At 34.8% G+C, this 25,048-nt stretch overlaps 2 protein-coding genes across 3 annotated transcripts in view; one reads left to right on the forward strand and one right to left on the reverse strand.

Moving 5' to 3' along the window:
• LOC138336798 (striatin-interacting protein 1-like) overlaps window positions 1-1,203 on the reverse strand; it is a 26,746-nt gene extending 25,543 nt beyond the window's left edge. For both annotated transcript variants that reach the window (XM_069286365.1, XM_069286364.1), the window contains exon 1: window positions 1,048-1,203. In XM_069286365.1, the coding sequence (XP_069142466.1) occupies window positions 1,048-1,122 (75 nt within the window). In that variant the 5' untranslated portion in view covers window positions 1,123-1,203. The remainder of the gene's footprint in view (window positions 1-1,047) is intronic.
• LOC138336799 (aminoacylase-1-like) lies at window positions 1,173-25,048 on the forward strand. Its single transcript, XM_069286366.1, has 16 exons — window positions 1,173-1,392; window positions 2,700-2,764; window positions 3,435-3,539; window positions 10,045-10,116; window positions 11,286-11,308; window positions 12,086-12,162; window positions 12,340-12,429; window positions 12,751-12,807; window positions 13,719-13,792; window positions 14,217-14,266; window positions 15,288-15,351; window positions 16,501-16,543; window positions 21,707-21,813; window positions 22,101-22,180; window positions 22,566-22,626; window positions 23,400-25,048. The coding sequence occupies exons 1-16, from the start codon at window positions 1,287-1,289 to the stop codon at window positions 23,547-23,549; spliced, it is 1,224 nt and encodes a 407-aa protein (XP_069142467.1). The 5' UTR covers window positions 1,173-1,286; the 3' UTR covers window positions 23,550-25,048.

Here is a 25,048-nt window from a genome sequence, read left to right on the forward strand (position 1 = left end):
CCCCATTATACACTACGTTATGGAGATCTGACGTAGTGTATAATGGGGGGATCTGTATTTTAATCAGATTGAATATTATATTATACACTAACTTAGTCAGTAATAAGCTAGCTGTCACAGTCAAACACCAATTTTAAAATGAACAATATTATGTTGCTTTTATGCATAAAACCTCTTACAACCAACTACAATTTTCTTAATAAATTATTCAATTTTGTTGTATGATTGAGCAAGAACTTAAAAACGTTCACATAATGTACATGTATTATTATATTTACACTGTAGTTTTATAATTAAGGACTTTCAAATGCCAGTATTGGGCTTCATTCCAACCAAAAGGATTTCAAATTTTATTCAAATTGTCTTAATACACAGTTTAACTTTTATTTTATCTTCCTAATTTTCTTCCCAACATGATTTTAAATGGCCCTTTCTAATTCTTACCAATATCAAATGGCAAAATGCTAATAACAAACCACAACATATCACATGCCACATACAAATCCGTTATTTCAAAAAGTAAAATCCAGTGTGACATAAAACAGTTTATTAAACAAAGCTTGAATACTCAACAGTTTGGGGAAAATACCATATATGCAGGTAGTCCTGCACTTGAGTAACAGTCCTATATTTGAAGGATAATTTTGTTACGCAAATACAGGATTCTTTGAAATAAAAATGAATAAAGTTGTTTAAAAAAATTATCAAAAAAGGGTCCCTCAAATACAGGAATTTTACTCAAATGTCCCCAACCTGCTCAAGTGTAAACAAAACAGACATGAGCTGTGTATGCTGTTTTTTTCACGGTCATATTACGATATAAGAAGTAACCTAAAATGGGACATACACAATGTGTATGTTCCACCATTTGAGGTTAATAAAAAATGGCGATATTTCTGTTAATTATTCTGCAAATTGATGATAAAAAAGTTGATGTTGTTAATAAATGCTAATGAGATTCGGTGATCAGTTTGATAAAAATCATGAAGAGATCACGTAAAAAAGATATTTATGAACAAGAGGCATTAATTTGCAGTCATTTTTCACCTCGGAAAAAGAGTCTTCTCTCTGTCTTCTAAGAATATCCCGCAATTTCGGGAGTCTGGGTCCTGAGGCCTCCATCTTGGATGGGGCTAGTAACCGGAAGTAATTTTTTAATAACGAACGATAACTCTAAGCTTAGTAGCAATTTATAAACCTAGACCAATCTGACCTACTGTGTTGACAGACATTGAATTCTGATATTTGTTGGATTTTCAGCATCAATATATGTAAAAAGCGTCAAAATGCCAGAAGGAGCTTTGCCCAAGAAGCAAAAATGTGAAGATCCGGCAGTGACAAAGTTCAGGGAATACATACGCATCCGAACCGTTCACCCTGAACCAGACTATGGTACAGTAATGTTATGGCCTTATAATGGCTAAAAACCAAATAAGAATTTCAAGTAGTCTTTCGAGATTTGTATTTTCATTATTTGACATTTTTTGGTCACGTCGATGAAAAACTAAAGTGTCTTTAAATATATACAAAATGTACAAATGCGTTGGTCAATACACCCCCCTTTTTCACCTCCTTTTGCACACGTGCGAACTACAGTGTACATGGCCGTTTTCGTTTATTGGGAACAACCGGTTCGACCGTTTGTAAAAGTCTTTTTTTCAAGTATAAATCCTGTTTATGATACATGCCTGTTAGGGCTTTGTCAAGGCTCGTCTTAAAACAATATACAATCACCAGGTCCGTTTTTAATTCATAAACGAACAACTAGGTCCAACCAGTCAAACCGCATAATCGAATACGGCCCAGGTAGACCGTGTGCACAAGATGTGATACAAAGGGCCTCGTTTTGCATAAAGATAGCTAAAATGAAGTGTTCATATAATCGATACACCTATCCCTAGACAGGTAGCAGCTACACATGTAGTATATATTCATACATGTACACTAATAATAATGAATATATTATAAGTTTATACAGTGTTTGCTGCACCATTTTACTTTTAAATTTATATTTAATGATGAGATACAGATTTTTGTTTTAATATGCAGAAATGAATGAAGAGAAAATCTCTCAGATGAGCAGTTGATTATGGAGGAGATACAGAGTTTTTTCTTCTTAAAAATATGCATAATGATAAATGAATAAAGGAAAAATCTCTCTCACAGTGATCAATCTACATGCGCATCCCGAGTCCTGGACTCACAGAATTTTAAAAGGACCCATGAAATTTCTGGGAATGGGTATCTATAACACTGTGGGACCCATTGTTTTTACAAAAACCATTGAAAAGGACCCACGAAAAATAATCGTAGATTGAACACTGCTCTCAGCTAAGCAGTATATTAGTTGCAGCTAGTATTTTACTATATAATGTTAATACAAGTTATAACATGTTCTGAGTTTTGTCTCATTATTAAAACCTGTTGCCATGGTAACCACATGTTACTTTTTTATTTTCAAAATATTACAGCATTCATTTAAAAGTAAAAAAAAAAAAGATAATAGATGTACACTACCTGTACAAAATGTGAATTGTGATTTGTAAGTGACTCTGTATATGCTCATTATTTCAAATATACAACATGCACCTGAAAAATTAGAATATTTTTTAAATATAAAAGCAGTATAAATGTTTTTTAATTATTATTTGCAAATAATTGAAAACTCTAAGCTGGAGGGAGCTTATTTTCTGTTTCAGATGGAGCAATTTCCTTTCTTAGAAATTATGCAGAAGAGATTGGTCTTCCATTCCGGACTGTAGAGGTACATGTAGAAAGATTCAGATCCATATACAGCATGTTTTGAAGTTTGATTTTCACTTCTGTTACAGTAATGCCAGACATTTAGGCAACCATTTGATGAGGAATCTTAAGTAATGGTCAGTCATGATCCAAAGGAAATTTATAAAAGTTATATCATTTAATCAAATTATGAAAAGTTATGCAGTTATGCTATTAGTACCTTGTGATTTGATATCAGAATAATGGCCGTTTATTCTATCATTTTAGATAATTTATAACAGTACAAATCACTTATAGTAAATGTTGATGTGATGTTTGTCATTTTCTTTTAGTTCAACTAAATTTAGATTTACATGTAGAATGTAATAATGTTGATAAATTCTTTGCTCAAACGTATAATTTAGTGTACCATTTGTAACTAAAAGTATGCTTTATAACTAGTTACAATGTATAATACATATCTTTGACATGTTTTACCTAATTTTAGATTAATGATTTCATCTTCATATGAAAGATTTACCCTGCATGAGCATGATAGATTTTATCCTAGTTCTGGATTATCTCCCCTTTATTTGACCACCTGAATTATCTCCGCTTTATTTGACAGGTCCACCTGAAATATATCTCCTTTATTTGACAGGTCTAGCCCGAGCAAGACACATTTTCTGGATTATCTCCCCTTTATTTCACAGGTCCATCCCGAGCGATTGGTAGCCATTATGACATGGGAAGGCCTGGATCCATCCTTACCTTCCATCATGCTCAACTCTCACACAGATGTTGTCCCTGTTTTCATGGTAATAATAAATATTTTAAATGATAAGAAAATCAGAATTCTATTTTTTATTATAAAAGATATCGTCTTTATTTCATCAATCATTTAATTAAGGACATTGGGAAATGAATAACACAAAATGAAAAAAGTCAGTTGTGTTGTGTCAAAAAGGAGGTGATGGCTGTATGTTTGTGGTCTTAGTTGTAATCCATATGCATTTCTTGTCTCAATTGACATTACTTCATGGATCCTAAATTAACCATAGTATGATAGTGTGTGACATACCAAAGAGTAGGTCAGCCTGGCCTACATTCTAACTCTTGACCTTCATAATTGTAGAAATAGCGTGTCAGGGCTTGGTACGTGTTAGAGTTGATGGTGGAGGTGGTGGCAAATTATCTTCGTTTACTAATTTATTTTTGTTCTTTCTAATGGATTTAATCTTTTTAATAGCTTTACCTTCCTTCTTCCCTCTTGTAATACATGCCGTCTGTCGTGAATTATTATTGTGATTATGATGTCACAGTCAATGGTCTGACGTGACGTCCTCTCGTAAGTCAGTTCAAATAAAAATGTCAAGGAAGATGAAGGTGTCGTAATCTATCAACATAGCATTGGTGCTGTGACAAACGTAAAGAATGGAGCTACAAAAGCTAAAGAACATAAGAACTGGCAACAAGCGGGCCATAACACGACTGCTAGGAAAATTAGAGGATTTTAAATCAAATGATGACTTTACCGGAATCAACACAGCCTTGACATCGGTACAAGAAATGAAGGCAAACATCCAGAAAATTGATGAACAGATACTTACTCTAATTGAAGAAGACGACATTGCCGATGAATTTGAAAACTCAGATAAGTATATATTTGAAGTTGATTGTGAAATAGCTGAAATTCTTAAGTACATTGACCACCATGCTCAGAATGAAATTTTAAATGTCAACGCACAGAACTTTGCCCCCAGAATTAATACAAACTTAAGCGGACACCAGCTTTCTTCAAGTTCAAGTGTATCTTCTCAATTTCATAAACTCCCTAAGCTGAGTCTCCCAATTTTTGATGGGGATATATTACAGTGGAAAACATTCTGGGAATCGTTCCAGTCAACGATTCATTTCAATACTTGTTTGACAGACATTCAAAAATTTAGTTATCTAAAAGCGCAATTACATGGCCAAGCGTCACAGTGCATTGAAGGTCTTCCTATCACGAACAATAGCTATTTACAAGCTATAGACATTCTCTTGAAAAGGTTTGGACAGACCCACAAAGTTACAAACGCATACATGGAACATTTGATAAATATTCCTGCCCCGCGATTTAACGCAAGTAGTCTCAGATCATTTCACGATAAGATGGAGTCGTACATCAGAGGTTTAGAGTCTTTAGGACAGTGTGAGGAATCATTTGGGTCTCTCCTTATACCAATAATCAAGAACAAACTAACGCCCAACGTAAGACAGAACATCACTAGAGATAACGGAGGCGATAATTGGGAGTTGAAATCCTTGCGCAAAGCTATCGGGAAGGAGATATGCATTTTGGAAGCGGGAGAAACTGAACCGGAAGTTATACCTACGGCAACTTTTGTAACCGGAACTTCAGACAACAAGAGGACAAAAGGTAAGACACAAGGTATACCGAATACAAGCGCCAATTCTAGAAAGCCGTGTTTGTTTTGCCGGGAGATGCACTCACCTAACCAATGTACAAACATCACCGATTACAAAGCACGCATAGACATTGTGAAGTTCAAGAACGTTTGTTTCAACTGTTTTGGTTCACATAAAGTGAATAACTGTCATTCCAAATTCAAGTGTAGAAAATGCGGGAAAAGACATCACACTAGTATATGTAATGACCAGAGTCCGCAATCGTCGAATCCTAAGGTTTCTGTATCGGAGGGAATTAGAGGTGCTGACAAGGAGGAGAAAACCGCAGCGCTTCACTCAACAATGATTACATCTCATTCCGAGGTTTTATTAAAGACCGCTGTAGCCCCAGTATGGTCCGAATTTCAACACGCTACAGCAAGCATTCTTTTAGACGAAGGAGCACAGAATTCTTTCATGACCGAGGATTTAGCCAAAGAACTAAATGTCGAGACTACAGGAACTATTAACATGAAAATAGCTGCTTTTGGGGGAAGTGAAAGTCAGATACGTACGTCATCTAAAAACTGCACGCATATACATTGAATCTGTCAGCGGAGAGAGAATCCCGATAGAGGTAGTTATCTTACCAAAGATAGCCGCGCCAATAGAGATGAAAGCCCGGATTAACGCTGCAAAGTTGCCTTATTTACGAGGATTACAGCTAGCTCACCCAGTGACACATCATGAGAAATTCAACATAAACCCCCGAATTGGAGCAGACTACTAATGGTCAATAGTACAGGACAAAGTGATTCGTGGGAGTGGACCGACAGCTGTCAAGTCCAAATTAGGATATCTGTTATCCGGTCCAATCATCACACACAAAAACTCAACAACTGTTGCATCTTCGATGGCATTCATGAATACTGCGATCATGAACATTTTGATAAACCACAAATCAGAGGAAATTGACTTAGAAAAGTTTTGGAAAATTGAATCTCTTGGAGTAAAGGATACACCAGACAACTCTACAAGTTCTACGAGTTACATGGAAGAATATCAGAATACTTCCATATCCTTCAATAACGACAGATATACTGCTAAGTTGCCCTGGCGTGAGGACCACCAAGAACTTCCGACAAATGAATTTGTCACAAGAAACAGAACGATTAATGTCGTTAAATGACTCGCTCGAGAACCAAACCTATTGAACATGTATGAAGATATCATATCTGACCAAGAAAAGAGAGGATTCATAGAGAAAGTTTTGGATGACAACATGAAATCAGGGGACAAAATACATTACATACCACACCACCTTGTGAAAAAAGACTCGACAACTACGCCAGTCAGGATGGTTTATGATTGCAGTTGCCATTAAGATTCAGAATCTCCAAGTTTAAACGACTGTCTACTGTGCACTCCTCCTAAACTTAATGACATTACAGGACTCGTCGCGAGATTTCGAGTGAAGAAATATGGAATATCTACAGACATTGAAAAGGCATTCCTGAACGTAAGCCTTGATGAAGGAGACAGAGATGTGACAAGATTTTTCTGGCTTCGTGATCCATCAGACCCCAATAGTCCATTAATAACCTACATATTCAAAGCGGTACTCTTTGGCGCCACATGTTCTCCATTCATTTTAAACGCGACACTTCTGAAACATCTCAACGGCAGTCAGACAGAATTGTCCAATGATCTACAAAGAAATCTATATGTAGATAACATACTTTCATTTGTGAACACTGAACAGGAAGCTTTACACTACTTCCGCGGTTCAAGAGATTTGCTGAGACAAGCTGGATTCAATCTGAGGTCTTGGTCATCAAACAGTCAAGACTTACGGAAGGCAGCCGAGAATGAGAATGTACATGACACCGACAATGTTGTTAAGATACTTGGAATGAGATGGAATCCGGTGTCGAATCCGGTGTCGGACACTATCGCTTTCGCCGAGAAAGCAAGAGCAGATATCGGCAACCTGTTAGCCACAAAACGTGAAGTTTTGAAACAATCAGCATCAATTTATGACCCATTAGGCATACTTGGACCAGTCACCATTCGCGCAAAATTACTGATCCAGATACTTTGGAAGGATGGACTCTCATGGGATGAAAAACTATCAGAAGAAGTAAAAACTTCATGGATAGATATTTTGGTAGATACAGCACTCGTTACCGTGAAAACTTCGATTCCCAGGAAGTATTTTGTCGATTCCGACAATACGATAAAGGATTCTACATTGCACGTCTTCGTAGACGCAAGTCAAAAAGCATATGGAGCTTGTGCATACATTGTCAATCATACTGAAGCATCTTTCGTAATGGCCTAGAATCGAGTTGCTCCTATAAAGGGAATGACATTACCACAACTAGAGTTGATGGCTGCAGTATTAGGAGCTCTCTTGGGGCAACATTTACTGGATGAATTAGAACTTGAACGTGTTGTATATTGGAGTGACAGTCAAATAGTCATACACTGGCTATCGTCGGAGAAACAACAAAACAAATTCATAAAAAACAGAAGGAAAAAAATCAATGATTTAACTGGATCCAAACACTGGCGATATGTTCCTACGCATTATAATCCGGCAGATTTACAAACCAGGGGCATATCTGCTGAAGAATTTCAAGACAACACACAATGGTTTCATGGACCACCTTGGATAACCCAACCCCAGAGTTGGCCTATATGGAAAGAATGCGACACAACTGTGTTGTCAGCCATTGAGAATACTGGGAATGAGAATTGTTCTGAAACTGCAAAGGACAAAGGAATGGAACCCACGAGCAACATAACGGACATAGTCCAGATAGAAAGATTTAATTCATATCAGAAACTTTTACGCGTCACAGCATATGTCATCCGATTTGTTGACAACTTACGTAAACGGGAGGACAGGAATCAAGGGAAACTGACAGCAGGAGAGCTTCAATGTGCCGCAAACATGTGGATTCGCGACATTCAACACAACATATATTCTACGGAACTGGAATGTTTGCGATCGAGGACCCAACACCATTTGATTTGACAGCTCAAGCTTTACATAGATCCTGGCAACATGCTACGATGTGTAGAGCGAATTAACAACGCACCAATTCCTACAGACGCAAAATTCCCCTTGTTGTTAACATAAATTCACACATCTCCTCATACAAGACACTCACCAAAGAAACTGCCATGCTGGTACAGGAACAGTTGTCACTCTATTAAGGCAAAGAGTATGGATCCCTGCAGCTCGACAGATAGTTAGGTCTGTTTTACGGAAATGCGTTTCATGTAAAAAAGTATCTGGGAAACCATATTTGGCTCCAGCTCCACCTCCTTTACCAAAAGATAGGATGCTGGACTGTGAACCCTTCTCTGTTACTGGAGTTGACTTTACAGGAGAACTACACGTGAAATCAGCAAATGGAAGAGATAAAAAGGTGTACATTTGCCTTTTTACGTGTGCGAACACAAGAGCGGTCCATTTAGAGATAGTACCTGACTTAACCGAAGAATCGTTTCTTCGAGCTTTTCGCCGATTTATCAGCCGAAAGTCCTTACCAAAAATTATGATGTCAGATAATGCTACTACATTTGTTTCTGCGGCGGAGAATATTCGACGACTCAGTCAGTCTGTTGCGGTAACTGAAGCACTTTGCCAAGCAGGAACTGTATGGAAATTTATACCTAAGCGAGCACCGTGGTATGGTGGATATGATTGATAAGACTGATTGGGATAACCAAGGATTGCATAAAAAAAGTACTCGGACGCGCATATGTGACGATGGAAGTCTTATCAACAATAACCACAGAGGTTGAGGCTATTCTTAACGACCGACCATTAACATATATTTCATCAGATGTCAACGATCCAGATCCGCTCTGCCCATCACATTTTTTGTATGGAAGAAAGCTTAAAGGACTACCGTATCCCGATGAGGGCAGTTCTAATGAGGATGAAATTACAGAGGACGTTTCCCATGATCAACTTTTAAAACGATTTTCAAGAAAGCAACAACTTATCAAACATTTCTTGCATAGATGGAAACAAGAATATGTCACTTCATTGCGTGAATTCCACAAAAAGTTCGGACATGCTACACAAACAATCAAAGAGGGAGACGTTGTTCAAATTCATGACAATTCGACAAGAGGTAAATGGAAATTAGCAATTGTCAAAGAACTGATAAGAGGCAGGGATGGATTTGTTAGAGCAGCAACTGTAGATACTGCATCCGGAAGAACGAATCGCCCTATTGTCAAACTCTACCCCTTGGAGGTTAACATCAAGGATGTCACAGATTGCACGCCAAGGATCCAAAGAAGAGCAAAATTGGCAGCAGAAGGGAAAATCAAAACATGGACATTGTCAAAATAACTTATAAATATCGTATACAAAAAACTTAATTATCTAGTGAACATAACAAACACAACGCGAAGCACACCATTGTACGCTTTTTAATGGACATTGTTTTATCAATAACTTTGTGTAAATTTATACTATAAATATTCTTTTTATGTGTTATTATATCTAATAACTTTCCACGGCCCTGAGGATGTCGTGATTTATTATTGTGATTATGACGTCACAGTCAATGGTCTGACGTGACGTCATCTTGTAAGTCAGTTCAAATAAAGATGTCAAGGAAGATGAAGGTGTCGTAATTTATCAACATAACACCGTCAAAGTCATAGGACAATCTAGAATCAACAACCAAAATATTTACAAAGATAAACAAGATGACTTGGTTTGAGTCAGAGGCAACATGATAAAAGTGAAGGGATATGGAATTCTGTACAGGTTTTCTACCAACTTCTAAAGTAGCATTTGCTGTTGCAATATTTATGTGAAAAACTTAATGATTTTATGAAAAGCAGACAACTTTAAGCAGGATGTAGAATTTATTTCATTTTTTTTTCATTTTGTGGCATTAGGAACATTGGAAATGTGACCCATTTTCTGGACAAAAGATGGAGAATGGTGACATCTATGGCAGAGGAACTCAGGTAAAGTTATGGCAGGGAGCTATATACAGTAGGTAAATGTATTTGACTTTATCCAAGGACTAGTGATACAACATACTTTAACCCCTTATCAGGGGTATACACTAACCTTTTCTCTCTAGCAGACCAAAAGGCTGCCATGTTTCTCTCCTTAGCAGCCTTACATCTGTTGTGGGGTCCATATACATCGACAAAGTATGAAGGGGGTCCAGAGGGGTTAACATTGATTTTGTCTTTGATCTTATACAGTCAAATCTGTCTATAAAGAACTTCAAAGGGACATAGTAAAATTGTCCTTTATAGACAGCTGTCCTTTATACAGAGGTCAATTTTTGTGTAGTAAATTGCACCAAAAAAGGTTTACGAATATGTCCTTTATAGATAGGGGTCCTTTAAATATAAGTGTTCTTTATAGACATGTGTCATTTATATAGATGTGTCCTTTATAGACAGGGGTCCTTTATATAGAGGTGTTCTTTATAGACATGTGTCATTTGTATAGATGTGTCCTTTATAGACAGGGGTCCTTTATATAGAGGTGTTCTTTATAGACATATGTCATTTGTATAGATGTGTCCTTTATAGACAGGGGTCCTTTATATAAAGGTGTTCTTTATAGCAGGTTTGACTGTATCAAAATAAGAAACATTTAAAATTGTTACTAAAATAATGAGAAATCATTCTTTTGAGTACCAATTTGTACTATAACCTGTGCATGCTTATCACTTCTACACTTTCCAATTTGTTATAATATGTTTTGTAAAAAAAGATATTTTACCCAATTTAGCACTCCTGGTCCCACTTTTCACAAGGAGAGACGATTGACCAAAAAAATTGCCAATTGTAACTTTATTATGTTTTCAATTTTAATTAATTCTAGCATAGATACAATTCTTGTTTATGTGTATTTAATATGTATACAGTAAAACCTGGCTATAACGAACCTCTAGGGACCACAAAAATCACTTTGTTAATTGTTATAAGCATAGTTTGTTATACACTTATTAACGATATATTATAGGAACATGGATGGGAAATGAAAATGACTACATTGTATGTTATAACCATGAATTTGTTGTAAGGATGTTTGTTATGAACATGTTGATGTATTGTTGATGTCATTTGATTGTTTTATAATGAATTAACGGGGTTTATCTAACTATTGTTTGCAGGATATGAAGTCAGTGGGGATAATGTAAGTACATATAGGATGTACATGTACTCATTTATATACACTAAGTAGATTTTGGTAACTTGTCAGGATTTGATCATGTTAGATCAACTAAATATGTTTCTTTACAGTCTTCCTTGTTGGTTATACAAGGAGGAACATCTTTGATTCCATTTGCTATATCATAAAACTGAGACATATATTTTATGATGTAATTTATATATCACAGATATAAACAATTCCTATTTAAATAGAGGTTACCCAACAAATAACTGTTGTATATCAAACTCGAGTTACATGTACATGTAGTTGATTTTAAAATTTAAAAAAAAAGACACAACTTTTAGCAAGTGTCTTTTTAAAATTTTAAAATTAACTAACGAGAGTTTTGTTAAACTTGTTTATTCCATAACATTAACTCTATGTTTATACCATGATGATCAGTCGTTTCGGGAATCTTACCATCACAAATTGTGCCACAAATTCTTTCCTCCATAAAATATAGGGCATTAATAAAAAGCCAATATTCTGTTGTAAATGGAATCTTAAGAAAGTATGCTAAACTTGAAAGCCAATTGGAGTCAAGTGAGGTTGAAGATGACCATAGGTGTTTACACATTACACACTGTTGTGTGTACATATAAACAATAATCAAGTCCTATGAAGTTCATCTTATGATTTTTGCTTGGTGAAACATGCATAGTTATAGGAAGATCAAGCTAAATTTGCATCCTGTGTTTTCCTTTATTATGGCATGTCGAGGTAGACGAGTTGAAAAAAATCAATTTTTTCGTCTTTTAGTTTTCTAGAGGCCATTCGTCGATTAAAGACAGGAGGACATAGATTTAACAGGACTATCCATCTTACATTTGTACCTGGTAAGTATCTAAAGTGTTCCATAAAAAGTCATCAGGCCAATGATGTGATAAAATGTTTTAATATGTGTAACTGACCTAACCAGCATATCCCATTTAATACAAGGATACTTTGACTTTGCCACTTACACATCCTCTCTATAAACACTATACATGGTCTTGGTTTTGATTTGATGGCAGATGAAGAAATTGGTGGGAAGCTTGGCATGGGAAAGTTTGTGGTACATGATGAGTTCAGGAAACTCAACATTGGATTCGCATTTGATGAAGGTAAACAAATGTTAGTGTTTGTTGTCTTAAGGATACAGAAAAAGTTAGGTAAAAAAAATCCTTCTAAAATGAAATGCATTTTTTACATTACCATATGTAGATGTGGTCATTTACATGAAGAAATATTTTCTTTTTTAATAAGCTAAACGGATGAAGGTTACATTAAATTAGTCACAAAATTTAACTCGCAGACTGATTTGTTATGCTGTGCTTATTTAAGATGTCCATATATTGCAAAAAAATCAACTGAAAATCCCGTAAATACCTAGATTTATGATCGTTACTGAGAGATCTTCTAACTTTCACTACTTATCTTCGCAGGTTTAGCAAATCCTACTGATGCCTTCACAGTTTTCTATGGAGAGAGAGCTCCTTGGTGTAAGTTCAATTACCATAAAACTTTATTTATACCAATTGGATGTGTTTCTTCTATATAATTTTCTATTTCACTACCAGTATTTACTGTAAACATACTTATTTGGGTGCAATTAAATTTTAGCTCAAAATTGATTTTAAACAACTTAAGGCCATAAAGAATTAATGTATTCACATTCATTGCTTCATCAAAAACTATTCACATACCACGTGATACCTGATAACGTTTGTGCGAGTTTATTGTTTCAATTGGTGATGGATTGATGTCAAAAGATGATATCCAGCGCTAACGTTATTTCAGGGGGAAGATTACAAAGAGTTACGTTTCATCACCACTGGAGATATTTGTCTCACATTGCCACAGTACAAAAGTTTCTGTGCTAAATGTGCTAAAATATTATTACCACTAATTCAACTACTGTATAGCCAGTTATTTTCCTAATTTGGTCGGACATTTCTATGATCACTAAATTTTATCTGCGAAATATTGATGAATGATTTATTCATATATATATGTACCTTGTAATTCAGATAGTGAAAATTTTTAAACTTCTAAAAATGAATTTTCTTGTAATAGAGTAAATAACCAGCGATGTAGTTTGTATGATTACAACTTAACAGTAAATGTACATTATATACATTTTCACATCAAGAATGTTGTATGTGATATACCAAATTTGGCTCCAATCAGAAGTCAGAGGTGCAATGATTTTATCAGTGCCTACTTTATATATGAGTTATCTCCCCTGCACTATTGAGTTAATTGTATGCATTGCTAGATTTCGAGAATTGTCAGCATTTTTGTCAATAAACTGGAATTTTTTCTACTAGAAGTTAAATAAAAAAAATACTATTAACACTGTCTTTCATATTATTTGTGTGATATGTATAGTTGTAATTATTTTTCGCTCTAGGGGTTAGGGTGAAATGTTCCGGTCCACCAGGCCATGGTTCTAGATTCATACAAAATAGTGCAGCTGAGAAATTTGTAAGTTAATGTTGATATTTACATAGAAAACTTAGGGTAACATTCTTTTAGTCACCTATATACCAAAGTAATATAAAGGAGAAATATTGTTTATGAAGGTAGTTATAATGTAAATGCCATATAACCTTGTTTTATTCCCATACCTGTAAATATTTAACTATTGTATTATCGTTGTAATAAAACTTTGCATAGTAACCATACACCCATGTCTAACAATATGTCCATTTATTAAATTTACTCAACTCGTTTTTAGGAGCCAATGCCTCATTCTAGGTTTGTGATATGGTTAGCCCCATTTTTATACTAAGATATTATCATTGCCCTATTTATTTGTTAAAATCAGTGTTACTAATATATCTTTTTTCAATGTTGGTATTAGTTATGTTTAATTATTATTTTTTATGTGAAAACTTTGTTTTTTCAGAGAAGGATTATAAATAGTTTCTTGGATTTCCGAGGACAGGAAGAAAAGAAGTAAGTAGATATAGAAGTAACTTTGTAGATGAGACAGCATTTATATTATGGCTGACCGCAAGTCCCCAACCTGGACAGCCATCAAATATTTGTCTGCAAAATAAAAGTTAAGTAGATAATATGTTGATAGATCTCTGTTACATTTCTTGAATAGGTTATTGCTTTCTATAACAAAAGACTAGAAAAAGTACCAACTAGACCTGGGCTCAAACCTGGGACCTTCAAACACTTGCTAGCCAAAAATTATTCATTGGAGAATGTAATTCATGCAGGTGAACCAAGTGAGAGTACTTTTCTCTAAAACATGAGGATACAGTATTTGATCCAATAAGCTCTCCTGTCCCTATAAGCGCCCATTCCACTTTTTGAGGGTTCAATTTCACTTGCCCGGTACTTTGAATTCAATACATTCTCAAATTATGACAACTGTGTATGTTTCTCTATTTTGTACAACCAGACCTGGGCTCGAACCTGGGACCTTCAAACACTTGCTAGCCAAAAATTATTCATTGGAGAATGTAATTCATGCAGGTGAACCAAGTGAGAGTACTTTTCTCTAAAGTATACCGTATTTGACCCAATAAGCGCTCCTGTCCCTATAAGTGCCCATTCCACTTTTTGAGGGTTCAATTTCACTAACCCGGTACTTCGAATTATATACAGACTGAAACTATGACAACTGTGTATGTTTCTCTAATTATTTCTTTTGCGAATTGTTCAATTTTTCAATAAATTTGTGAAATGTACGTGGAAATTAGGTTCTATAATGTGCCCCTTCATGTTTTCAATCTTAAGCATTCTGGTCACTTATTGGGTAGAATAAGGTATGGTAATTTTTCACTAGCTTGTACAAAATCAAATAAATATTGGTGAACCGGTTTAAAATACCTGCTAAATATTGAATGAAAACCGGAGTTCAAACTACCATGTTCATTAGTTCATTTTGTTCAATATAAATGGGGGTTTGCTGTGACTATAAGCCCACTTTAGCTCTGTTTAAAGGTTTATTTGATCATTTCAGATTGAACGGAAATGCGTGCCTAAGGTTAGGGGATGTTACAACAGTGAATCTGACCAATGTCCAGGTGAGCATGTTGATTAGTAAGACCATTTGTTAACAAGCATTTTCTTTTCTTTCCACAGTAAAAAGCTTGTGATGTTGTATGCATTGTTTTTTGGGTATGGTAATCTATTAGTCAATTATTTCATATGATCATAAATTGAGTTTGATGAAAATATGTGTGCAGCTTTGAATTTTTCATCCTCAATATCTTATAGATTACAATAAGTGATCATAACCCTTGGATATCCATGCTGAAGATGTAAATTTATAAAATATCTGATCAGTTTCATGGTGGGCACAGGCCTTGAAAAGTCCTTGAATTTATGTGTTGGCTTTGAAAGTCCTTAATAAAGAGTTTGGCCTTGAAAAGTCCTTGAATTAACCAAAAGTCCTTGAAAAGTCCTTGAAAAATACATTTGTTTTAAAATGACATTTGATTCCTCATTTAAAATTCCTATTAAATCATGAAATGAACATATAATTTGATCAAACTTGCCACGGAAGTGTTGTTGGAATCAACTTGAAATCCAGATTTTTAATTCTGGAATGTGTTCTCATTCTGATTTAGACACATCCCAGAACTTCATTTAATGAACTTTTCTTCAGTCATAATCATCAGTGATGGTAAATGATCAATTAAACTATTGTTCCAGAAGTTGTAGCCAACAGAACTTTTGATTTTCGTATTGATTGAATCTAAAATTTTATCTCAATGGGGCCTTGAAAATGACAAAAAAAAGGCCTTGAAAAGTACTTAAGTAGTCGTCTTCGCCCATGTAGTCTACCATGATGTCTTTAATTAGTTTTTAATGAGCTTTGATATTATATTTCTGATCCAAGAGTTAGGTCCCTTTAGTGCTTCTATTACCTGGTACTACAGAAAATAATGAAAAACATTACTAATATTGATTATGCAGTACACTAGTAATTTGATTAAAATCAAAGATGCAACAAGTTATTTCAAGCTTATATTGACTTATAGAAATGACCAATAATTCATGATTTTTTTTTAATGGGAGATGAAAATGGGTTCTTAATATATGAAAGTTTTAAATTTATCAGAAATCTAATGACTATGAAGCCATTTGTGTCTTTTGTTACACATGTCAGTCTCTGATATTAAAACTTTTCAATTCAACTGTCATTAAAATACTTGAATTGATAATGACAGGGTGGAGTGCAGTTCAATGTTGTTCCAATGGATATGTATGCAGGTAGGCTGTGTTGGTAATGTAATCACTCAAATATGCACTTCAGTCTTGAATTTAAAATTAAAAACTGTTAAAGATATAAAATATTGCATGATATCTCAGAAACAAAAGTGACAAATGAAATTTTATGACGTGTGCCCTATACAGGCCTTGAACTCATAATCTACAGCATGCAATCATATAGCCAAACATATCTGTTACTTAAAGTTATATGTGCCGTATTTTTCATACTCACGAATCAAGATGAGCTTTTAATATGTTATTCATCACCAAAAATTACCAACTTTTTGAAAATTACAGTGCTTTCAAAGCATAGGTTTTAATTTTACATGTACAAATAAGAGCTGAAAATGATTTTTGGCAGTACTGCCAAAAATCATTTATTTACATCAATAGTGAAGTGAAATGAGTACATACGGTGAGACCTAGTCCGCTAAACCTGCCTATATTATTAGGCTTTTTTTAATTTTTTTTTTTTGCCTAATATATAGTCAGCTCGCGGTACCTCTTAAAAATGTGAAATCGTAGGACAGATTTGGCCTACGCTACGTCAGCGGCATATTTCTATTTTCTAATATATCGTCCATGCAATGCCGGGAAAAAAACATACACATACCTTTATATTGGGATCTTATGTACTCCTTTGCCCCCATGTTACATCCCATTTATGAAATTAAACAACTGTGTACAATGAAATACTTCCGAGACCCTTCTATTTCACACATTTGTAATGGCCGCCGTATACAACATTAGTAGAGCAAACGGCAGCCAATCAACTTCGCTTCCGGTTTTATTTTTAAATATTCACGTGTAGTTGAAAGATAAACAAAAGTCTACCGTGTATATGCTACATGCATATGCAACGTGAATATCGCGAAAGTTATGCTGCGGTACCAGCAATAGTCGTGTTCAATTTGAATATTTGACAACATGTCGTGTATGTCGACCATGATTTTACTTTAAAAACTCTAACTGGCTAGCATTTTGTTTATCTTTCAACTACACATGGTTTTTTAAAAATAAAACCGGAAGCGAAGTTGATTGGCTGCCGTTTGCTCTACTAAATGTGTATACGGCGGCCATTACAAATGTGTGAAATAGAAGGGTCTCGGAAGTATTTCATTGTACACAGTTGTTTAATTTCATAAATGGGATGTAACATGGGGGCAAAGGAGTACATAAGATCCCAATATAAAGGTATGTGTACGTTTTCCCTGCATTGCATGGACGATATATTAGAAATATGCCGCTGACGTAGCGTAGGCCAAATCTGGCCTACGATTTCACATTTTTAAGAGGTACCGCGAGCTGACTATATATTAGGCAAAAAAAAAAAAAAAAAAAGCCTAATAATATAGGCAGGTTTAGCGGACTAGGTGAGACCATGAAGCCAAATTGTGGTCTACAATTTCATTACACATTTTTACAATGTTTTTAGTAATTGTAAAGTGACTTCTGCAGGTATGTTTTCATTTAAACATATTTAATGCATAAAAACAACAATTTTTCAGTACAAAAATTTCTGTGTTGTAACTAACGTTTATAAGTCATCTGAAGCCATTTGAATGGTTTTTACAGTTTTATTCATCAAAACCTTATGGTTTTTAATAAATTAATGATGAAAAAATAGCATGTCAAAATTATCGCCCAGTTACGGCACATATAACTTTAAACGCTGCACCAAATCCATGTTTTCATAAAAGGACGTTTCACTGGCAAAGTGATCGGCTCGACATCTTGACATGATTACAGTGACAAATTGTCAATTATACGATTGGTACTTTGATAGCAATGTTTATACATGGATGTGGATTGCATACAACAGAGAAAAATGTCAAATCTTATTATTATATGCTTGAAATTTCCAGCATTCCCATTGGTTTGATTTGACACACATGACAAGTTATATTTACATTAAACTATTGTCTTACTTATAAGCATGATGTCTATAATTTTCAATATCGTATATGTTATATATGTTTACCTTTGAAATTCCTGTGCTGTTATTACGAATTTTAATATATATCGTAGTATTCAAACTACACAACAGGGCTGGGGAAAAGTACTCGTCCGCTCGTCTAGACGAGTGGATTTGGCCATCGGACGAGTGAATGTTGACATCACGCTTGTCCGTCGGACGAGTGAAAAATTCTGACAATGACTTTATGACCTACACCTTATTAATTATATCGTTTCTCGGTAAATTTATATAGGATCTGACATTCGTAACGGTTTCTTCAAAATACGACGAAGCAATGATAAGCTTTCGTTTTCTGCATCATTCTAGGAATTCATGACTTCCGTTTTCAATGCGCATGCGCATGTACAGCATTGCAACATGAATAAATCCGAGGTCTATTGATATTGTAATCAAGAGTCTAGAGGTGTATCGAAAAACAAGATGTCACAGCGAAATTTGCTTCAGTTTTTAGCGACATTCGCCTCAAAAAAATCTTACCAGTAAGCTAATGGAGTTAAAAAATAATATATACCTACTACATTGGAAAGTAAATTAAAATATCGACCCTTTAAAAAGATATCTTTTTTTATAACACTTGCATACAAAATTGTTTGGGAATTAAATGTTTTGTCGGTCTTCTTGTAAAACTGTCTGTTAGTCATGTTATCCCGAATCGGCATCAATACAGTTCTAACAAGGATTTATAAGTGAGAAGGATTCGTGACTGTCTCGTTACATTACTAAACACCACGCGAGACGCCTATGAACCGGTAATAAAAACCGTTTTTCTCAACAAATACTTATCTTATCGAATCAAATGAAACACCAATGTAAAGTTTATTAAATTCCACAACGTTTATCGCTTGCTTTAAGAACGGAAGATTTAGAGGATAAGTCTTAATTTTTTGTTAAAAAATACGACAGCTCATGAAATGACGGCCCGCTTCAGAAAGTAAGACGGTAAGCATCTCGCACCCGCAAGCTACATCAAAGGCTGCGCCGGCGGATATCAAAGGAAAATCAGTCGTCGCCCAACGTCACGGTCAGTGCACAAACACAAAAGCGCCTGCCTTGGACTTCCCCAAAACCCACTGTGACTTATCCTTCTCATATACGTCCTTGAGTTCTAACAATCAAATGGATATATCTAAAACCGCTGTAGGCTAATATATACAGTCACATCTACAGGCGCGGATCCAAGGGGGGGCGGACCCGGCGTACGCCCCCCTAAAATAGGAGAGAGAAAAAAAAAGAAAAAGGAAAAAAAAGGGGAAAAGAAAGAGGGGAAGGAAGGAAAAGAAGGAAGAAAGAAAAAAAAAAGGGAAAAAGGGAAAAAAATAAGGAATTAGATAAAGAGTGAGAATTAGACAGAAAGCGCCATTTCCTACCTTTACCGTTTGATGTTATCATTTTAAAATCTAAATGTATTCGACTTTTGTGGTACATACATGCATGAACATACTTGTATCCAGGCGCAATGGAATAATTATATTTTTTTTTCGTGTAAGTTAAGGTTTTATCTCCATCGCTTAAAAGGTACAATGTAAATCCCTTCAAGTATTTTTCCAAAAAAACCCCGATAAATTCCCAATATATTAGATAATTTATTGTCATTAATATTCAATATTGACAGGTTATATCTCGATATCCTTAGCAATAAAAGAAAAGGGGCAGGGGGTGGGTGGAAAGAATTGTAGCTGGCCATGAGTATTCGCTGGTTGACTATATATCATTCCCTTCGTTTTCCAGGTTGTAAATGATATATTACACATTTTTGAATCAGCATTCAAGTCCTGTATTAAATCCGACTATCAATTCACAAATGTGTGCGTACTTTCAAAACGCCAGTTACAAGATCACTACTGACGCCGAATGCTTCTAGAAGCCTTTATTTGTCCTAAGAAAATGTGTGTAAAGAAAAAAGTGGAATGCGACAGAAAATGAGAGCTTCTAGGGTCTGGGTGCACCCCATGGCCAGATGCCTTCCTTTTTTGTTTCAATAAAAACATATCTTAACGATAATGTTATAAGATAGGCAAACGATGTTAAAAAATTAATGCACATGACAAAAGGCTCCCTATTAGAAAACAGGATGATAGCAATGGCTCCTGGCACCTTATGGCCATAGACAAGACCACTAACCTTCTTTTCTTTCATTGTCCAATACACGAATTATGAAGATTGTGTAAGTTAGGAAAAATAAATTATCTAATCTGACAGATAATGTATAAAAGTTAAAGCTTATATCGTTAAAAAAGTTCACATACACTTTCATTAGTCCTATAAAAACCTTCAATAGGCGGACCCTAGCTGCAATATTGTAGCTAAAAAGACTTTTAGACTGAAAAATGGTGTCTTCTTTAGAGCTACAATTGTTCCCTATTACTTCAAAACCTTCAAAAAAGTATGAAAAACTGTGCCCGAGTGATTTTCGGAGGCAGTGCTCCACTACGATACATAGGGACCAATTCGTACCCGGCCTAAAGGCATAGTAGGCCGGTAAGTATATTCGTTCTAAGGCGGCCCCCAAACCCCCATCCTTTTCTTTGCTTCGTGCCTCTATGAATAGATATTCAGATTTTAGGCAGTGCAATTCTATAACTTTATATTCAAAATATGACATTAGACGTCAAAAATAATAAACGAACATTTTTACATGGCTTCAATTATTTTTTGGAAAAAGTGTACATTTATTCGAGGGCTTCTGGGGGCCCCCGCTCCGAGGGCTTGTGGGGGCCTAGGCGGCCCCCAGACCCCCGCCCTTCTTCGCTTTAAATGTCCATATAAATATTAAGATTTTGATATTGCAATTCTGTAAGTAAAAAAAATTCAATCAAAACTTCAAATAAAAAATATGACACGAAAACCATAAATAAACATCCTTAAATGGCTTCAATTATTTTCTGGAAAATGTGTTCATGAAATCCTCAGAATGCAGGATTTTGCACCATTTATTCGAGGGCTTCTGGGGGCCTAGGCGGCCCCCAGACCCCCGCCCTTCTTCGCTTTAAATGTCCATATAAATATTAAGATTTTGATATTGCAATTCTGTAAGTAAAAAAAATTCAATCAAAACTTCAAATAAAAAATATGACACGAAAACCATAAATAAATTTTAATATATACCGTAGTATTCAAATTACACAATATCTCTACACACAGATAATGATTTGTTATGTTTCTGATAATTGTGATTTCTGTCACAGGTTTTGATATCAGGATTGCCCCCACTGTTGACCTTGTAGAATTTGAAAATAAAATCAAGAACTGGTGTGCTGAAGCTGGAGACGATGTTACCTACGAGTTTCACCAGGTAATAATTCATCCTTAATAAACTTAATAGGAATCAAAGCAAAGTGTTAGAACAATAGACAGGTGGTTCAACATGTTTTTGTGTCCAAATGAGAAATCCAACACCAGTTGTATTTGTGAATGGTTACCTTGTTATATCATTGTACAACCTAATCACTCATACGAGTTGTCATTATCCTGTGTACTGCTGCTGTGTGGGGATTATTTGTTTTGGTAATGTTGTCTTTTCTTTGATCATGTAAATTCAGAAACAATTACAGGTAAATTGAATTTCTTTTCCTCCTTCAGAAATGTATGATACAAGACACCACACCTGTACAAGACTCTGACCCATGGTGGAAAGCATTCAGCACAGTGTGTGAGAGCATGTAAGTGTCAGCAGTATTATACTGGCTTTTACATAGTGATGGTTTATGTATACCATATTTGGCAATCATTTATAAGAATTACACTTATTTCTGATAGAGAACTTCAAATAAGGAAATTGTAGACTCTACAGAAGGACAGTCATGTTTTTTTTTTAATCTGTTAAATAATATGTAAAACCTTGATATTTGCGTAACTTGATTTTGGTCTCTAATGTTTTGCAAATTATTGACTTATTTAGGGGTATGGTGATTGCTTATTTATGCTGATTTGTATTTAAGGGTGTGAAGATTGCTTATTAATGCTGATTTGTATTTAGGGGTATGAAGATTGCCTATTTGTATTTAGGGGTATGAAGATTGCTTATTTATGCTTATATTTATTTAGGGGTATGAAGATCGAGCCTGAAATATTCCCAGCAGCTACAGACAGTCGCTTCATCAGAGAGGTAGGTTACGTTGGGTTTGATTGCTTTAACGTCCTATATACAGCCAGGGTCATTTATGACCACTTCATCTAAGTCAAGCGGTTCAACATTAATGTCTCCTTGATTTGTGAAGTTTTTAATGTATATAATCAAAAGAAGGAGATTCAGTTCACTCTCTAATCCTACATGATCACCCTCACCATCCCAACCATTTTGGGGGGACATATTTAAAACTTTTTCCACTGGATAAGTAAGGACGGGGAGTTAAAGAGTGGTTATGACTCCCTTATCTTATAACAAGAAAATTGTTTTGAATTCTTCTAGTTTACAAGTGCAATTCAAATCTTAAATTTATCAGAAATTATCCTGTAAAGTCCCATTAGGCCACCATCTTGAATTTTGATTGTTGAAGTTTGTTACCACTATTTCTCAGAAAGTACTGAAGGGATCTGTCTCAAATTTCATGTGCAGGTTGCCCTAGGACCCTTGTTGTGCATATTGCATTTTGGGACCATTTGGTGAACTAGATGGCCGACAGGCTGCCATCTTGGATTTTGATAAATGAAGTTTGTTTCCGCCATTTCTCAGAAAGTATTGAAGCAATCTGTCTCAAATTTGATATGTCGGATGTAGTAAAAGTTTGAAAAGCAGATAAAAGATCCCTCTTTCCATTGTCAGACATAGATCATTCTTTGGTTGGCGCCAAAATCCCTCTGGATCTCTTGTGTTCTCTTAATATTGGTCAAGTAGAGCCTGTTATTATGGGATATTAATCTCTATTGTTTTCCTTACAGCTTGGGATTCCAGCCTTGGGCTTCTCGCCCATGAACAACACCCCCATCCTTCTCCACGATCACAACGAGTTCCTGAATGAAAGCATCTTCCTGAAAGGAATCGATATCTATTCAGAAATCATTTCTGTGATGGCAAATATGTCAGTTTAAATTACACAACTGATTTCTGGACAATTTAAACGGAAAGTTAAAAAGACCATGTGCCACTTGTTTACCATTAGTTAACCAGAGAGGCCACTGATTTCCACTACTACAGTAAAACTTGCTTGATACAAACTCAGATAACCCCAAGTTTTATCTCGGTCTCTTCCAGTTAGTATTTACAGAGTTCTGTAAATGTAAAGTAATGAATTCAAATTACAAAGATACCTGTGATGTGATTTTTTTTATATTTTTACAGCTAGTCCTAATTTGGTGATTTTGTGGTAGATGTTTGGCAGTAAATAATGATGTATCAATGGCTCTATAGCACTGCCAACAGGGTTATTGTTTCTATATTACGTTGCAAAAAGATACCGTAAATTTTTAGGGTGTAAGAAATCACGAAAACAAATCGTGCAAAAATGTTCTTCCGTCTATTGTTATTGTTTGTTTCAATGGCTACAGTCCTTGTTATATTGGCATTTAATTGATGTGCACCTACAATAAATGTGGGGTATACATTTTTGCAGTTTATATTTAAAACATATTTGAGGGTTTTTTTATTTTTGCAAATGTTTGGTATTAAATGCAAAATTGGCAAAATTTAATTCTGCACAAATATTTGCGACTATATTTTAATTTGTGTCATAAGATAAATTAACAATGCATACATACGGTATATGATCAGTAAAATGCAAATTTGCCAAATTTAAGTTCTTCACAAATATTTGTAATTTTATCTTAACTTGTCATAAGATTACTTAGCAATGCATACATATATGATATGTAAAATGAAAATTTGGCAAAATTAAGTTCTTCAACAAATATTTGTGACTACTTATGGTACATGTATCTTAATTTTGTCACAAGATTACCTTTTTAATAGCAATGTATACATATACAATATGTAAAATGCTAATTTGGCAAAATTAAATTCTTCACAAATATTTGCTAATATATCTTAACTTGTCACAAGATTACTTTGCAATACATACGTATATGATATACACTTGGAATTTGATTTATTGTTAAAGTATTTGATTCTAGCACGGTATATTTTTGTGATAATTCAATAGCTTCAGAAAGAAAGGAATTTTTGTTTTCTTCACAAAGTAATTTTAAAAATACTGTCATTTCTTCATCCTAGCTGTACATGTGTGCGGCCATTATGATATTTTTCATATCTCATCATACATGAGACTGACATTCATCAAATACATATGATTGATAAAATGTTTAACTAATTATTTGAATTGGGTGATTTTTTGTGATATTTGTGCAAAACTTAAGAATAGTATTTGAAGTATTTAGAGTCAACACATATCGTTTTTTTCCTCACCCTTTTTGAATTTTAGAAACTTTACTGAATTAAATATTCAGTTCTTAATGTTATTATCTCTTCATGAAATATTTTTGTAATATCGGTAAATATTTTGTATTTCTACAATTTACCATGATTATCAAAATTTGATTCTTTTTGTCTCATTTAAATAAACAGTTTTACATTA

This window comes from Argopecten irradians, chromosome 12, assembly GCF_041381155.1.
Source record: "Argopecten irradians isolate NY chromosome 12, Ai_NY, whole genome shotgun sequence".
Classification (NCBI taxonomy): domain Eukaryota; kingdom Metazoa; phylum Mollusca; class Bivalvia; order Pectinida; family Pectinidae; genus Argopecten; species Argopecten irradians.

Coding starts and splice junctions, on each gene's coding strand:
- LOC138336799 (XM_069286366.1), top strand. CDS start 1,287: ATGCCAGAAGGAGCTTTGCCCAAGAAGCAAAAATGTGAAGATCCGGCA. Junction 3,540..10,044: donor ATGTTGTCCCTGTTTTCATG/GTAATAATAAAT, acceptor TTGTGGCATTAG/GAACATTGGAAATGTGACCC. Junction 12,808..13,718: donor TGGAGAGAGAGCTCCTTGGT/GTAAGTTCAATT, acceptor TTTTCGCTCTAG/GGGTTAGGGTGAAATGTTCC.